Here is an 18637-nt window from a genome sequence, read left to right on the forward strand (position 1 = left end):
TAAGTCGTCATTTTATTTATTTATTGCAAATGTTGGGAGGAAACCTTTAAACCTTACTGTTCTAAAACCTGATTGATACTGTATTGCGAGGTCCCTCTCATGGCCCTCATGTACAGTGTCGTTGCTTGGTGGTAAAAGCGTTGGTGGCAAAGCGTTTACCAGCTTTGTGCCACATCCTGTGCCCATTTCCAGTGAGGAAGTTCAATAATAGGTATCACAATAAATGTCACTCGAGGGAAAACAAGGTAAAATGTTTGTCAGTTGTGCTCTGGTGAAACGGAGAGTGACCCAGTGTGTCTCAAACTGTGGTACGTAGGCTGCTTCCGTGGTACCTGTGGACTCATCTGAAGTTCTTTTATTTGCTTAGGTTTGAGGCTGTTCTTTATTGTTTTGAGCTCTTCTGTGTTAGTCCTTGTTTGGGTAGTTTGTCCTATTTTAGGCCTGATTAATCCAAAGTGTTGGATGTCCCATCTTTTGTCCTTAGATGGTACTTTGTGTAAAACGTTTGATAACAATTGGTCTATATGTCATATGCATATTGTCTAGCAACTGAGGTTAATTCTTGTAATTACTTCATATTGCTGATATATTTTAATCATTTTCTCATATGTGTCATATTTGTCATAAAAGTGATTATTGCCAATTTGTGACATACATTAGTTTCATGATCGCAAGAAGTGTATTCCATAGTAAAATGGACTTGGCTGACCTTTAACTCACTTGTGAAGAACAAATTAACCCTAATTAAACACAATTATCACCAGTGCAATTACCATTGAGTATGTGTGAAGTATAGGAGTATTTGTTCGGTAATAAGCGGTTCCAACAATGCTTTCGAATGTGTGAAAACCTGCAAGATTATTTTATTTTATTTTATTTTATTTGTTTATTTGAGCAGTACACATTCTGCCCAAAAGGAGTGGGCTGAAGCAAGAAGCTTATGAGCGCCTACCCCTGGGTTAATTTCACAATGGTACAGATGGAACATAGTACAAAAGGTATTAAACATCAACAAGGAAACAAAAGGGAAACAACAGCACAAACATGGATTATATGCATCTGATCATATTAGAATGACCAATTACAATTAGCCAATGTGAAGCCAGTGTATCAACAGTATTCTCTTGTGTTTTTGCTCAGGTGGCCAGAGGTCAGAGGAAGAGCTGCGACACACACAAATGGACCCCATGTTATGCTCGATACAGACAGAGCCTCTCCTGCACAGAGGATAGAGACGGCCGATGCCCAACGACGATGACAAGCCACTGGAAAAGCTGGAAAAGTACCTCGCCCCTGCGCACGTGCGCCCCTGCTACGAGTAACACCTCCAAACTTTTTCATTCTCACTTTCAAACCCAATAGCTTCAAATCACCGAGGAGTGTGTGGCAGCGCATGGATTCAGAGTGATTTAAGTGGTGTGAAAAGGCTCTATATTCGTCTCACGGCGGGGTCGTTGCAGCGCGCATTCCCATTTTACAGCCGCACCTTAGAGACAGTGAAAGCATCAGGAATTATTTAAGTCTGGAGTCAGATTCACCAGCACAATGCAGTCAGACGATCTCTTCATTCGCAAGTTCCGCCGCCAAAACGTGAGGCCTCCCTTAGCGACCGTGAACTTTGACCACAAGAGGGATGCGGGGGTGGTGGAGTGGCCCCCCAGGAGGGAAGGCAACGGGACGGACGCGGACAGCCTCACCCCTAGTCGAGTGGGCTTGAGTCTGAGAGCAGTGGGCAGGGGACACATCATGCAGAGGAGCAACAGCGACGTGACGTTAGGAGACTTGGACTCATCAGGGAAGGGGGGAGGCAAAGCAGTGCGGGTGGAAAAGGTGGGCGCGGGGGCACAGGGGGATTCGGGTTTGCTGCACAGAGAGTACGGCAGCCTGTCCTCTCTGGAGAGACAGACACAGATAGTAGAGCCCAACTCAGAGGGACAAGGCCCGCTGAGTCCAAACGAACTGCGCTTCAAAGATCCATTCCTGCTTTTAGGGCTTCAGGGCAATCCCCCAGAGCCTGATGGGTTCTTTAAGGGCCTTACTGCTTCCTTTGGGGATTCCCTTAAACCCGCCAAGCCACCCAAACCAGAAGGTCTCTCGAAGAAGTCCAAACCCACGCCTGTCCCACAGCATGCATCCTGTGACGTTGTCGGCGGGGCCTGGGTGAGAAACTTTGCCCATTATGACGTGCAGAGCATCCTCTTTGACCTCACAGAAGCAGCCACCAACAGAGACAGCATCGGGCGCAAGAAGAACATCACCTCCGGAGCTTCGGCCGCCTCCCAGCTCAGGCCGCTGTCCCAGGGCAGCTGCTCCTCTGCGGCTCAGGGAGGGGGCGCTAACGGGGCCAACATGGACGATCCAGAGCAGTCCCTGTTGGATGAAGGGGATGGGAATGACAATGAGCTACTGTTGAGCTGTCCACATTTCCGCAACGAGACCGGAGGGGAGGAGCAGGTGGGGCTGGACCGGTCCCAGGGCAGACAGAAGCCATGGTTGAGTCTGAGGACCCCAAACGATGCTGTGTCAGTGCTTGAGGAGCCCAGAGAGAGCAACGTGCAGCAGCAGGGCAAGAGCAATTACTTCATAGAGCACGCAGACCTGGGAGCCCACTACTACCGCAAATACTTCTACATGAAAGGTACGTATCACAGTGCAGCACAACGATAATGATACTTTATTTCACTACTGTAAAATAAAGTACACTGTAAGCTCTTTGTGCAGCGTATCAGAATGTATCTGCTAATATTCCCTCTTATATTTGTTTATGAATTATTCCTCCATGACAGAACATCAAAACTTCTTTGGGATGGACGACCGTCTGGGCCCAGTGGCGATCAGTTTCCGGCGGGAGGAGAAGGAGGGCTCCAGTGGCGCTCAGTACAATTACAGAATCATCTTCCGCACCACAGAGGTGAATGGACACGCCACATCTAAACCCTCACTGCCTGTTAATGCCTGGGTGTCATCATGAGCAAATATCTTGATTTTCAGATGAAGACACTGCGAGGCTCTATCCTGGAGGAGTCTGTGCCCTCTGCTGCGCGACACACCACTCCCCGAGGGTTATCTCCCAAACGGCTGCTGGAGTTCATCATGCCGGAGCTCAACCTGCACTGTCTGCGCCTCGCCTCCAACTCACCCAAAGTCCGGGACACGCTGCTCAAACTCGACGAACAAGGGGTCAGTGGAATATTGACCGTATGGGAAATACATGTTATTTCATGCTGTAGTGTGTTGTGCAACTTTAATCAAAAGACTACAATCAGACATCGCTCTTAATGGTTGTAGGATTTGTAATGCCTTGGTGGAGGTCTATAATCTTCTGGGGCGTCTAGTTTAATATTCTGTACTGTATTGCATTTCTCTTGTCTTGGTACAGTATTATAATAAATAAATCCTCTGTAAAGAGATTAATCATTTTCTGTCCTCTGCAGCTGAACTTCCAGCGTAAAGTGGGCATCATGTACTGCAGATCGGGGCAGAGCTCAGAAGAGGACATGTACAACAACGAGAGCTCAGGGCCGGCGTTCGAGGAGTTTCTGGACCTGCTCGGGGAGCGGGTGCGGCTCAAGGGCTGGGAGAAATACCGCGCTCAGCTGGACAACAAGAGTGAGTCCAAAACACACACCACACTCCCATCCATTGGCCGCGTCTCACCTTGTCGCACGTATCTGAAGGGCATCAGTGCACCAGCGAAAGCCAAAGATAACTCCCTATCTCTCCGCATGTAATCTGAGTAATGCCTGCAAAAGAGCATCGTCACTGCTGATTATCTGCCAGCTGTTTACCCTTCAGTGGAGAGCGGCAGGCCACAGGAAAAGGGACAGATTCCTCCATCAATGGGCACTTTTTTTCACCTGGAGACGGTAACTCATGTTTCTGTCTTAATGTCTTTTCCAGCGGATTCAACGGGAACACACTCACTCTACACGCGGTACCAGGACTATGAGATTATGTTTCATGTGTCCACCATGCTGCCGTATACAGCCAATAACACACAACAGGTAAGCGCCATTTGCACTACAACGAGGCCATATGGCAAGAGCAAAAAAACACATTTAATTTTCCCTCATATCATATTTTATAGTACCAAAAAGTTATAGCTACTGTACAGGTTATTTCATAGGCTTCATGAGGTAGATATTTCAAAATAAACCATTTATCACAAAAAATAAGTGTCTGTATTAGTCCTTAAAATCCAAACCCTTAACAAGGAACTGTTGCCACATCAGGCTGTAGATCTCTCAGTTAACCTCTTGCCCTCCACTTCAACCGAGCACATTTTCTCCAGTTCAATTTTACCCAAATCTGAAAGCTTCTTGACTGATGCTTTGCTTACAGCCTATAGGCCAGTGTAGCATGTCATTTGAAAGCTAAGGCCTACAAAACTGATCTTAACTTTTTTGTCGCCATGTGTTTATCACATTTTTGAAGCGTTTTTCATCTCTGTTTTTCCTCATTTTTGTCGTTTTTTGTCGTTTTTTATTGTTGTTTTTCCTCACTTTTCAGGCATGCTTTTGTCGCTCTTTTGTCCTTGTTTTCATCCCTTTTTTTTTTCTTCGTGTTTTTGACGCTTTGTTCAGGAAGCTTTTAGATTTGAGTAAAGCCAAACTGGAGAAAATGTGCTTGGTTCATGTGGGGGTTAAGAGGCTAAAAGCACAATGCCAACAACAACATTGACCCTAGATATAATCATGATTTGGTTAAAAAAATTGGCGGCAGACATTCTGTTTATGGAAATCCCGTCTTTTTTTCTTCATAAAACATTCATGGATTGAGTTTAAGTTAAAAAGGAGATGTTTGCCCGGGTTAACTGTATCACATGCAGAATGTAACATCGCCATCCACCCGTGAATATCTTTTGACTGTTGAGCTGCTTTCAGACGTTCATAATTATTTTAGTGAACCGTATCTATTTTTAAGGCCTTGCTCTATTCTTGTGAGAGTTTAAAAATTGCATAATGTTGGGTGACAGTTTTTTATCTTTCGCCGTGCGCTTTGTCATTTTTTTTTTCAGCTGCTGAGGAAGAGACACATCGGGAACGACATCGTGACAATCGTGTTTCAGGAGCCGGGCGCTCAGCCCTTCACCCCCAAGTCCATCCGCTCCCACTTCCAGCATGTCTTCATCATAGTCCAGGTCCACCAGCCTTGCACTGAACACACTCACTACAGGTTTGTACTTCATGTTGTTGAAACTGTTGATGAGTGTTTCAGGTGCACATGTGAGATGCACAATAATACACTTATCAAGGCAGGTGCTGAATAGCAGAAAAATAAAATGTGCTATTTAGTGGCCATGATGCCCCTAATTGACCATTTAAAATCCCCTGTATTACAGTATTAAAGCCCCAAATAAAAGATATGTAAAAGTGAGACTGACCAAGCCGGTTTTCTCCAGTTTAGCATTATGTCAATACATTAAGCTTCTTGAAAAAAGCGTAAAAATAGCGATGAAAACAAAATTACAAAAAAAAGCAGTGAAAAAGTGTCAAAAATACGACGAAAAAGTGACGAGGAAAAATCTTGGATCAGTTTTGGGGGTCATAGCTTTTAAATCAGGCATTACACATGATCTATAGCAGGGGTAGGCAAGTTTCTTCGATAAAGGACCAATTTTCTTCATCATCAAAAGACCAAGGCGGATCCTCCAACTATAGGCCCAAGAAAAGCATGACTTTCTACAAATGTCAGTGTTGTTCATCATATACGGCCTACATGGGAGTTCTGCTTAAAGAATTTTAAAGGAATTGACAGCATTCTTCACATTTCTAGAGCACTGTAGCATTTAGCATTTGATCTCTGATTTGTGTGATTATGTTCCTCAAAGTCATCTCGAGGGCCAGAGGTTCCAAGAGGGAGGGCCGGTTTTGGCCCCTGGGCCTGACGTTGCCTACCCCTGGTCTATAGGCTGTTAGCTCTCGAGTCAAGAAGCTTTTAGATTTGGGTAAAGCTGAACTTGAGGAAATGTGCTCGATTAAGGTGGGGTTTAAGAAGTTAAAAATGTGCTCGTATTACTCATTTTGAACACAAACAGCGTACATTCACTTGACCTTAAAAAAGATAATGGTTGCAAATTACTGGGAGTATATGTACTGTATATAGCATGATTTAAGCTTTATTAAGATTCAGTTAACTGTCCATATTTTACACATTTCCAGGAACATTTGAGAGACTGAAATATAAAAACGGATAAAATAGTACAAGAGTCAAGATATTTGTCTGAACTACGGCAACTATTAAAGGCAGTTTTGTGGTTTGTTAATATTAATATTTCGATTTGAGCATCATTAATTTATTGTTTTATTAAAAAAAAAAAAAATCATTTGAGAGTGTTTATTTCAGCTATTATGTTAAAGGTGCATATGCAACTTATGTAAAAAAAATAAAAGTGTATATTTGTGTGTAGTAACCCAGCGGCTGTATAAGTGGTCAGCATGACGCCTTTACTTTCCATCACAGTGGTCTCTAGGATGCTCCAGGATCAATTGTTTGGAAGGTTTTCTCCTCTGAGGGACCCTCTTACCAGAAAACCCTACAAAACAATTGATCCTAGAGCGTTGGAGAGACCACTATGGAAAGTAAAGTACACTACAAGGTCAAATATGTACAAATATCAACTTTTTTTTCCACATAAAAAGTTGCACAATCCACCTTTAACTAGGTTGTTACAATATAATTCATGCAGAACCTCCCCCCAATTCTCGCTGCTGTAACGTTTTTTTGCGTGTGGACAGAGGTTTCTAATTCTGGACACCTCTTGTTTGCTCTGAAAACAAGACAGAAACAGATCGAACGCTCCGGCTGAACTCTCTTTCTCACTCTGTCATTCCTCTTCTGCCTGTTGCCTCTCAGGGTGGCTGTGACACGCTCTAAAGACATGCCATTATTCGGCCCACTGTTCCCCAAGGGCGCCCGCTTCCCTCGATCCTCCGCCTTCAGAGACTTCCTCCTGGCGAAGGCAGTGAACTCGGAAAATGCAGCGGAAAAATCGGAGAAGTTTAGGTCTATGGCCACCAGGACTCGACAAGAATACCTCAAAGATCTGGCGGAGAACTACGTCACCACCACGCCCATTGACTCATCCACCAAGTTTCCCCTGCTTTCTCTCGGAGGGAAACGGAAAGACAAGCAAAAGGGCGCAAAGGGGGCAGAGCTACACAGCGCCGGGGCTCTGGTGTGGGCCGTGATGGTCAGCTGTGGGGATGACGGAGAGATGGGGGAACACAGGCTGTCCTGTCTCCTGGGGGTGTCAGCAGAGTCAGTCGTCCTCATAGAAAGGTGCACGAGGAGAGTGGTGTTCAACTGCTCCTGCCGGGACGTCATCGGCTGGAAGGCAGTGACCGAGGCTAAAGACGAAGGGCCCAGTTTGGATATCTTCTACGAACGCGGGGAGTCAGTGTCCATGAGTGTCCCTGAGACGCAGGTGGAGGACATTAAAGAGGTGGTGCAGAGACTGGAGGTGAGTCCGACTGTTTACATTGCAGTAGGGTTGCAACTATTGATTACTTTAGTTTACCTTTTTTAATTCAACTCCACAGGGATTGTATTTTTAATTAGTGGACTAGTTGACCAATAAGAATCATTCATTATGCCTTCATTATTGCAATGATTTCTTGGTTTAATGTCTGTACAGGAAACACAGCAGAGTTGCTTCCAATCCAAATCTCACGGCTAATTATTGTTAGGAGAGACTTCACGATAATTTGCTCTTATTGGATGTTACCGCACTGGGCCAATTGTCACTTTATTACATTTTTAAAGCTCACCTGAATATATAGAAATAAATAAATCCATCATCTAATTAAGCCTTCAGTACAATTCTTTGGGTGCTTAACTCATAAATACATCTGGATCTCTCCATTTCTCCTCCTCAGTTGGTGACTCGTGGTTGTGAGGCTCTGGAGGTCACCCCCCTGCGTGATGGCGTGGGTCAACCCGGTTTCCTGATGAACGAGGAGGGCTTCGTCACGGAGCTGCAGCGCTTCTGTTACGCGGAGAGCGGGGGTCTGCAGCTGTGGGCTCGTGTGGTGCGTCTGTGCGGCCACTCTTTGGTTCATCTGACCCCCGAGGAGAGGACTCGGCTGCTCCGGACCGCGCACAAGATCCACATCACCGTCATCCCGCCGGACGAGAACGGCAAGCCTCGCAGGTGGGGCTGCATTATGACCGAATGATCGTTGTTTCAATATCAGCTGATGCAAGATCCATATATGGGGCTACAGTAATCCAAAGGTCACAGCTCCCACCAGGGCATACTGCCGTCATGTCCATGGGCAAGGCACTTAACCCTCCTTGCTTCTAGTGTACACTAATGTTTGAGTGTGAATGGATGAGTGGTGTCTTGATAGAAAGTGCTATAAAAAAGGTGAAACTATTTTTCACAAAAAATATGAAGATAAAGACTTGCGCTTAGTTACAGATCGTAAAACAAAAATGGTTTTCAGTCAGTTTTTGTCAAAATCTCCCAAATTTAGCCAACGTTTAGCTTTAGGAATGGGGTAGTTATATTTTTGTTTAAATTTATGAAATGTGGCTAAAAGTAAAAGTAAAATATTGCATCAATCTTGTTATTGCAAATATCTACATTTCTTCTCTTGCGTACTGCCCTGCTGGCAGGTGGGCACTGCAGGAGATAAGGGCCGGACAAGCTTTTAGGCGACGCTAATGAGGGCACTAATGAGACAATCGACAAAGGGGTGGAGATGGGGAGAGAGGGCCTGATGGTTTATAAGAGGGTTTGTGGAGAAAGCTGAAGAAAGAACATGTCAGAGCTGCCCCATAATACACCTGCTGGCTACAAACTAATCAAATGGTGTAATGACCTCCAATTGTGCTGGCGGGCCATTACCGGCACACTTTCTTTTTAGCATAAGTCAGTGAGGGTCAGTAAAAGCTGCTTTAAAAAGTGAACCGATATATTTTTAGAGAGCTCTTTTGCACGAGCCTTGACCACAATTACCCACTTTGTAGTAACGAAATTGTCCAAACACAGTAATGAGTTTGAGTTGCCAAATGTGCCATATGTCATAGTAATGTTATCTGGCCCATCATGACTTGTTTAGCAACTACCTCTGTTTAAACTGATAAACTGCTATGACTACTTGGCATAAACCCCACACATTTTGGTTTGAACTGTGACAAGAGAGACCCACATTGAAATGGCAAGCTTTTCCCATTAAATATGTGTGTCCTTGGGTATTACACTACCCTGTGTGCACGTGGCCTGTGAATGAGTAACTGATGATGGTTGGAGGCACCAATGATGCAGAGGCTGTGGCTGCTGTACATATAGTTTGTCTCTAGAATTTGGGGAGTGGAATAATAATGCGTGACTTTGAGAGCCTTGAAAAGCACTATAGTCAGCAAGTAAATGAACAATAATGTTTTATTCTTATGTGCAGAAGTTTCTCTGAGCTTTATCAGAAGGCCATCATGGACGCCGAGTGTAAAACTGGAGAGAACCATTCGGGTGAGGCCTGGGTCCTGGACGAGAGGGAGGAGGCAGAGGACGAGGACAGAGTCACAGCGATGGATGTTACCGAAGTCGATGGAGGAAATACAGATGAGCCGCAAAGCGACACAACGCAGAGTGAAAAGAGTGAGGATTCGCTCCTCATGCCGCCCTGTTTACCGCTGTTACGGGCGACATCGCTTCAGGACCAGCCGGCCAATCAGAGCCAAGATGAGCTCTCTCACCTCACACGCAGCATCTCACTGGAGAGACAGTACTCCTTCAAGGACACATGCGATAGGTATGATTTGAGTATTGTGTATCAATAGGGCTTACATAATTTATAATCTAATTGTAATTAACTATTAAAGTCATACTGCACAACATCTTCCCCAGAAAACAGCAAAAAACAGGTGGCCACAAATTAAGTTTTAACAATTGATTTAAAGCAGAACTAAGTAACTTGCGCCCCTACAGGCCACTAACGTCACTGCAATGTTGTGGGTTTTTTTACTCATTAATTGTCCGTCGGAGTAAATACTACGCTGACAGAAAAGAGAAAGGGACATTGTACATTGGGCCACAACTCAATTACACAATGGAGATTTTTTTTTTTCACTCAAACTTGGCTGTAAATACTGCTAAAGTGGCGCTAGCCCGCAGTTAGCTTTGCCCGATAGCCTTCTTCTTCGTGATTCCATTAGTGTGTGTTGCATCTCCGACCCGGAGGCAGGGAAGTTGCAAGGGTGGTTTTCTGGCCAGAGACACTAGGGGTAGATGAAAGACCCCCCAATCATCCGTTATTACCCCCTGAGGGACTACAAAAAGGATTTATTATGGTAAACAAGTTACTTAGTCCTGCTTTAACTCACTATTACAATGTATAGCATCATGGGCATTTTTTTTCTTCATCGGCATTTTACACTTTTAAAGGACTACTCAACTACTACAGTGAATGCCTAACTCATAATGAATCATTCGTCACATATTTCACTTATTCATTGTTAAGTAGTTATTAAGTAATAATCACACTTAACTAATGAATTGTTCATGATGAATTATCTGTTGACTCATCATTTATTGAGGCTAAATAAGGTGCAGTTATTATATAGTGTGATACCATTTAAATGAAAGAGTGACCCACTAAATTTAAATATTAGTTGTGGTTCAAACTCATTCCTAACTATCCATAACATTCACATGGGAGTTTATAGGCACCACTTATCAGGGTCACTTTTACAGAAATGTTACAAAACGAGTCCAAGAAATTGATCCAGATACTTTATAATAGATGCACAGCTCGAACTCGAAACACATTATTTTTATCCCTTGCAGTCATGAGTACGACAATGCGCCCCTGAAGGAGGACCACCACATCTATGAGAACGTGGGGGAGCTGCGAGACGCCACTCCTGATCTGATCCTGGCCGCCAAACCTAAGGCCGCTCTGGACGAGGACCAGGTGACTGACCGCGAAACACGGCAGATCGCATTCCTCCAATCGAGCGGCACTTTCATTCACTCTCTTTCGTCCTCTGTTCGATTTCAGTTCTTGGGCACCGACTTTGGGGATGACAAAGCCTCTGCCAGTGACGACTCTCTCACTCGGATGTCGTGTATCGACCGAGCGGAAAGAAATTCTAGAGCCCTGAGTCTTCATAACTCCATCACGAAAAGTACGTACTCTGTGTGTATTGCTCCCGTATTTGACTTTGGTCTGTCGCAGAGGTGCTCAATAACGACAGCTACTATAATGACAGCATTGACCTCGAAATCTACTCATGGATTTCTATTTTAGGCACAAGAGGCGTAGGGTTGTTATTACTATTGACTAAAACTGTAATTTGCAATTTGCAACTGGAAAGGATCATCTTCCCCAGAGCACTTGAAGGCAGCATAACACTGATAGTGGCTTGTGACCCACGCTGCCCTAATTCTTGATTGTGCTGTTTTACAAAGCACCAGCCAGGCAAAAATGTATCCAAAGGTATTACAGCCTTGATGGAGAGCCAACAACCCTCCCCTGCCCCACAACTGCTGACTCCTCTGCTCGAACGTCGATTTGGGACAATTACACATGTTTGCAAATCACCTCAGCTCAATTTAAGCCCCGCATTCCCCTTTTCCGATCTTTGTGCCCTAAACCCATGCTCATTATGCTCCCGGTGCATCCCCTTTGTCTTCCTCCTTTATGTGCACTGCCGTGTCCCACTAATCTAATATGAGCCCGCTCCACTGCCACCCCCTGCCTGCACCCAGATAAAAGCAGGACAGATGGGAGGTGGGAGGGGTGGAGTTAGGCAGCCCCAAATTAAGGAACCCCTCTTCACCATCTGCTGTGCCTCTGCTGGGGCTGTGTCAACCTCATCATTTTACCACCTCGGGAGGAGCACATCCGCTATCAAACCTCTCTGATGTATGTGGGGCAATTATGGTGCACCTCATATACGGGGTCCAGACACTGAGCAATGTAGGCCATAGAACAATCAGCAATCAGCACAGTGCCCTCCTACTGCATATTACACAAATCTTCAATTTTTATTCTATTTTCAGTCAGTACAAAACTGGAAAACACTGAAACAATGACTGAAAAGGGTTTTGGCTGAAGTGAAACACTTCCAAAGCCAAACCCTATTACAGCTTAATTGCAATTTAAAGTGCCAGCATACAGCGGTTTTACCATCTGCAAGATGGGAACAAAAACATTTTTATCCACTGGCTACAAAGTTAATTCACACAAGTCACACATTCATCAATAAATTTGGCTCGAATCAGTCAATTATATTGAAAAGACAAAATAGAGTGTACGCAGGAGGGTTTATATGTGATTTAGTGCTAGTACTGTACAGTAACAGCTAATTACATTAGATTTTTTTAATAAATTGAAAGCGTTTAAGGATGTTGAGTTTTTTAAGACTATTCCATACATTTACTCCTCTGACTGAGACACATCTGGTATTGGTGTTTGTTCCAAATACACCTTTCTGATAAATATGAGTTCCTCTTAGATTACAGCCATTCTTGAATACATTCAGGAAGCTTATGGTTATGAACCTTATTCATAACAATAGCTGTGCTAAGATCAACTAAGTCGTTTAGTTTTAGTATTTTTGATTGAGTGAACAAGGGATTTGTTGGGGCATAATAATAATCTGCATAGCTGAATATTCTGACCGCTTTTTTTTGCAGTATAAAAATGGGTTGGATTGTACTTTTATATCTATTCCCCCAAAGTACCACACCATAATTTGGGTATGGAAGATTTTATTACCATCATGTATTTATTTCTTGTTAGGGCTGCACAACTCTCTAAAAATGTTTGTGAGAATTACATATTACCGTCCGGATTTCCTTCAGTTTATAAACGTGCCATAAAGCATTATTATTATTTATTAGAAGACCAAAATAGAAACAAATACAAGGTTCATGTGCTTGTATACATTTAAGATCCTATATACAGGATATTTCGCAGAATGCAGAGGATATTGTAATGCAGTTATAAAGTACCTGCAGTTCTAGTTCACGTTTTTTCCCTCTTCTATTTGAAAGCACATTCAATTTGATTGTTTACTCGTACCTTGCGTTCAATGGGCTCTATGCACTAATGAATCGTAAAGGTCATAATGTGCTCCCATGTTCGTTCAGTCTGAGTAAATTAATATGTAACGCAGCACCGCCATCTAGTGGCCATTTGGAGTTACTGTCGAGCTAAGCGGCTAAAGCCAGACTGCAGTTCTGTCATAAATGGGTTCATACCTCACATTTTACCATACCATACCATACCATACCATACGATACCATACCAAAGCACTTTAAAAACTGTACAGTTGGCCAAAGTGCCGTTTGCATATAACATTTACAGTAACTAGTATCTAGTAATTGTGGATTTTTAAAATACATAAATTATTTTTTTATGCTCTTTTATTCGTTTTTTTGTTTGTTTTTCATCTGGTGTCAGAATTATTGTTTTTATTATTATTTTTTTATTTGATCGTGGTCACCATGGTAACAGTTGACCTGCAGATTTTTTGTCCTAGCTTTTGGTTTGTATCTCTGTCAATACTAAAACAGTCGACATGAAGCTGAAAGTTCATTGTTTCCTTTATTATACAAATTAAAGTCCAATATTTTCTTTAAGTGGTGACAATATTCAAATCCATGTGCGTGATGTTGGTCAGTAGAAAGGACTTTCAACCATACAAATAAGTTGTTTGTGAATCCAATCACTTCCAGATACAAATGAGATACAGCATTTGTCTCTGTTGGGTGATTTCTTTCAAAAATTGTCCCATAGGCGCCTGCCCTCCAAGTGACATTATGACATCATCACTTTCTATAACGTGAACACCACCTTTTCAATAACAGAATAACTACAACAAACATAAGAAATAGGTGTCCAATCCTTTAGCCCTTTGGCTCAATCTCGAAATCTCTTTGGATCTACCTGCGACCCACCCATCTCCCTCGTTCCCACCCACCTGTTGTCCCCCTACTCCTGCCAAGGTATAAGATATTATTATCAATAAAAAACACAGGCTTATATTGAGACGAAAGGCTTCTGTTAAGGCCAATCAATGGAATTTACCACGGACCTTGCTTTTATAAATTCTTCTTTTTCTCCCTCTTTTTTTGAAAAATCTATATTACATTAATCCCTGTGGTGTGTGTCCTCAGTCCTGTCAGAGACCACAGACACCACTGAGGAGGAGTGGCAGTCCATCGCAGACCTGGCCACCGCCTGCCGCAGCATCCTGGAGGCTCTGTCACGAGAGGGTGAGAAACATTAAACAGAATTTTTCCAATTTGTTTGCAGCAAAGGTTGATACACGCAATTACTTTGATCTCTCATTGCTTTTTGAATACTTTTTGTCTGTCTTAGAAAACTCCTTAACTCATTCATTATTTGGCCTTTCCATTTCAGATCGTAAAGGCAGTGATTCGTCTCAGTCTGGAGATCAAGCCGACGGGAAACAAAGGGACTCAAAGGACAGGTTTGTGGCTGACTGTATTTACTGATAGGTCAGGTTTTACATAGTTGTGTGCCCCATTGTAGCCTAATGCAGAAAAACTAAAGGCAGAGGAGGTGTCTGCCTCATATGAGCAGCTGCACTCTCACAGTAATTTGATCCAGGAGCATTAGCGGCCTCTGGATTGGTGGTACGGCTGTCCTGGCAATCAAAGAAATTGTATAGTGCACTCGCGCAGAGGAGAGTGCGCAGAGTTTTGAACTATGTGTCAATTATTTTTCCTCCTGCTGTGAAGTGGGCCTTTTGTGAGCGTAATGTCATTGTGTTGCAGTGACTCTCCAGGCCACCTCGAGGAGAAGGTGTCACAGCTTGAGTCCATGCTGAAGAAACTGCAGGACGACCTGCAAAAGGTGCTCTAAATTTCACGAACACTTTTACATTTTTATTGTAATATTTATTTTTAACTCCGGTCAGGACGTCAGAGGAAATAGTGTAAAATGTTTATATTCTCTTAACACTCCTGACATTTGTAAATATGATATAAATATTGAAAATACTGTATATTGAGCCTAAATGTATTTAAATGTGAAAGTACTGTCATGTTGATAAATATCACCCCTGCGATAATGTGTTCTTTTGAGGACATCTGCCACTACAGTTTAGTCACTAGCCCTCTCACTGTAAACTTTTAATTTGCATAATTCATTACTGTGCCTTATGCCTCCAGAAAACAATAACAGGAACTATGCAACACTAGCATACTCCCATACTTCACCCCACACACTCATCTATTTGTTTATTATCTTTACTGAATGTGCTGTAGCGGCCCATGGATCAGCCTCCATTCAAGTGAATCTTAATGTTTGTCAAGTTAAGTGTGAATGTGAAATGCACCTGTGAAGCTGCCTATTACATTATTTTTAAAGTAATAATTGTCACTAATAAACCCAGGAGACTTGTGCACTGTTTGTGAGTGATTTCCTCACCACACCTGTTGTCCGTGTGTTTCTTCACCTCTGGAGCTCTTGTGTGCTGCACAGCCTTCTCAGAGACAGCTGTTGTTTTGTGCGTGTCTGTTGCAGGAGAAGGAGGACAAGGCCGTGCTGCAGGCCGAGGTTCAGAGCCTCAGGCAGAACAACCAGCGGCTGCAGGAAGAGTCTCAGAGCACAGTGGCCCGTCTCATCAAAGTCACCGAGCTGCTGTGCAACGTCAACAAGCCCTGTTAGCCGCACATTCACAAATCACACACATGCAAAACAGCAGCGGTCTCCACACTGACAGACTTTGTTTAGATATTTGACATAGACAAACCCTCAGTGTTTTCTCTTAGTACCCTGAACCCAGACCTGCCAGTCCGTGGCAGTATGCAAATGTTTAAAGACATTGAGACATTATCTTCATGGACTGACCACTGTGCAGCTGCACACTGCTTCTTTGGTTTGCTCTGTGTGTGTCTGTGTGCGTGTGTGTGTGTGCGCGAGTCATGACGAGTGGATGTGTGCATCTCATACTGTAACTGCTTCAAATACTTGACCAAGCTGGGCTCATTAGCACTTGCAGAAAATGTGTCAGCTAAGACACTGTACAGCTTGTTAGGTGGTGTCTTGAAATGACCAAAAGTGTATATAGCCAGTATATACTGTATATCTGAGATAATATATGTGAAGAGTGCATAGTGTTGGCATCCTTTGCCAGAGCTGGTGTTTGGTGCTGCACGACTTGAATTTAAGGCAAAGCGAACAGTAAGGAGCCTGTAGGCAGTAAAGGATGTCATGATGCTACTGACTGGCCTTAGAGCAAGGTCTGTTACATAAGATGCTCTGCCCTGTTGATGTGAACAGTGCTGTATTTAACTGGACTTATAGGGAGCTGTGTAAAAAATACAGTAAAAGTAACTGGATGCATGCTTTTATCCCAGCAGTTTGTTGGGAAAATTAGTATTTTGAGATGCGAAGAAGGGTTATGCCGCTCCTGTGGACACAGATCAAAGCAGGAGCGCCTGTAGCTGTTCCTCTCTAACCTCACTACTGTAGCAGCCATACTGTAGAGGATCTGTGGCCTGAACCGCAGATATGCCACACGGCAGCTTTTCTTTGCGCTGGCCCATAGCTTTAGGTGTTTGAGTACTGCACCTTGGACTGATAGTGAAAAACAGATTATTTAATTCAGTGTTTGGCGAGTGTTTAGTGATTTGAGTGGTAGCACGGAGGGCAAACGTCTGGCCACCCCCAATATGTGTGTGCTGTGTGTGTGTTTAATGTCATTGCTGCACTTTTTTGTAAGCGCTGAACTGGCCACTTAGAGTATTTGTTGAACTTATTTAAGACTGTCCAGGTTACTGGTTAATACAGCAAGGTGGCTAATCTTACCTTTACCTTGAAGCCACCTGACCTCTCATTTTCTGTGTCAGATTTAGAGGTGTTTTTTTCTCAGTGCCAACTAAAAACAAAAATCCCGGCAGCTTTTTGTGAATCCCACCTGAATCAAAATGACTTTGACAAAGGGATGCCAAAATCTTGTGTAAAATAAATAATTCACAAGTCACTGTGAATACCTGGTACCAGCATAATACAATAATATAAGAGTAACTTATGAATCTATTTGTGTGTTGTGCGTATAGCTGGGCTGGTGGGACACACGCAATGTTCCGGCTCCTAAATTTAAGATGGTGCGTGAAATAGGAGCCGTCTCTGTGTCTCTTGTATATAGTAATTTAGATTGCAGGAGGCTGGACAAAGCATGAGAATGTGCCAAGCAACTTCCAAGCTCTCTCTGTATGTGTGAGTGTGTGTGTGAGTAAAATGTAACTTATTTATCATGCAACTATGGATTTCTCTTATGAGGGAAACAATGTGAACAAGGAGCGAACCATTTTTGTTTTGTTAACTTTTTCCAACATAACAAAACTGCAAATGTATGTTATGAAAAAATGGTCTTAACACACCATTAGGTACGCCTTAAAAAGTGCATCTGATCAACATTGACTACAGTGTTACACATGTCTGTGCCTACCTGGAAATGTAACGTATGTCGGCCTGCTTAGTGAGCTCATTTCTTCGTCTTTTTTTGCACTTAACTTGGTTTTGTGGCACATAAAGTACCCTTGGCCTCCCAGCCTCCACAATGTGAGGAAAAGTGATCGGATGGACGAATATGAATAATAATATAATGATATCAATGAGTGGTGTCAGTCTGTATGGCCTGAGTGTGTATTACCAAAAGAAGGAAAACAGGTTTTCAGTGTTGCGTTGCATCATCTGAAATAAGTTTATCAAAAAGTCACTGAAACTGTGTGCTATATCAACATTAGTTTTCTTATTAAAGAATACTATTACTGTCCAACAGTTTACTTAAGATTTCTCTGAGTTTGACCAAAGCTCCTCTGATAAAAACAAAACCCAAACTTGTTCCATGAACAATACACGGCATGACAACATCATACTAACACTTCCCAGGACTGTGTCTGGAAGCTCTTTCTAAACACTGTCCACACAGAAACACTTCATCTTCGCGGCTCTGACAATGGGAGGAGGGCTGATGGGAACAGTGCCCCGAACCATGTCTTTATTTGGGGCTGGAGCTGGGACAGTCAGGGAGCTCCCTGTTACAGATACTCTTATTGTAAACACAGACACTGGGCTCAGGTGTCATTATGTGAGACGGGAGTTTACCAAATGAATTATGTTTATAACAATTATCTGCTTCTTACCAGTGATATCAACATCACTGAGTCTGAAGTGGAGAATGGCCGGGCATGGCTATACATCTTAAAATCTATGCAATAAGAACATTGTGCATCTTTCTTCACTCAGGCCTGCTGATGGAAATTGTCCAGATTGATTGACCTTAGTGAGCTTACCTTTGATACAGTAACACAATCACATTTTTCAAAACGTGTCTGTACTCTGTTAGTGCTCCGTAGAAAAGCCCAGGTTGAAATGTATGAACTAACAGTGTCTCTTTCATCTGTCTGACCAGTCAGTCATCCATCCACACTCAAAACTATCATTCCATATAAGACAAAACATGATTTGACAGTTTAAATTTCTGCAAAGCCTACAACGACACAACATAAGAAGCTCTGTCATGCTTGACATGTGCCATCACAGTCAGCTGGAGGACTGTCCACTTGTTTATGCTTGCGTATAATAATAACACCCCTTTCTATAATAAGTGTTTGAGGGAGGGGGCTGTTCTCTGGGATTGGGGCTCACAG

The 18637-nt window shown here is 43.1% G+C and overlaps 1 protein-coding gene across 1 annotated transcript in view; it reads left to right on the forward strand.

Moving 5' to 3' along the window:
* Positions 1-16900, forward strand: part of sipa1 (signal-induced proliferation-associated 1) — a 38585-nt gene extending 21685 nt beyond the window's left edge. The window contains exons 2-16 of the mRNA XM_079566020.1: positions 1141-2638; positions 2787-2911; positions 2992-3180; positions 3435-3609; positions 3901-4004; positions 5018-5175; positions 6856-7462; positions 7878-8152; positions 9405-9755; positions 10790-10916; positions 11004-11130; positions 14129-14227; positions 14376-14445; positions 14753-14831; positions 15504-16900. Of these exons, the coding sequence (XP_079422146.1) occupies positions 1546-2638; positions 2787-2911; positions 2992-3180; positions 3435-3609; positions 3901-4004; positions 5018-5175; positions 6856-7462; positions 7878-8152; positions 9405-9755; positions 10790-10916; positions 11004-11130; positions 14129-14227; positions 14376-14445; positions 14753-14831; positions 15504-15647 (3723 nt within the window). The 5' untranslated portion in view covers positions 1141-1545 and the 3' untranslated portion in view covers positions 15648-16900. The remainder of the gene's footprint in view (positions 1-1140; positions 2639-2786; positions 2912-2991; positions 3181-3434; positions 3610-3900; positions 4005-5017; positions 5176-6855; positions 7463-7877; positions 8153-9404; positions 9756-10789; positions 10917-11003; positions 11131-14128; positions 14228-14375; positions 14446-14752; positions 14832-15503) is intronic.
* The last annotated feature ends 1737 nt before the right edge of the window (positions 16901-18637 follow it).

Source organism: Gobius niger, assembly GCF_951799975.1.
Source record: "Gobius niger genome assembly, chromosome: 11".
NCBI lineage: Eukaryota > Metazoa > Chordata > Actinopteri > Gobiiformes > Gobiidae > Gobius > Gobius niger.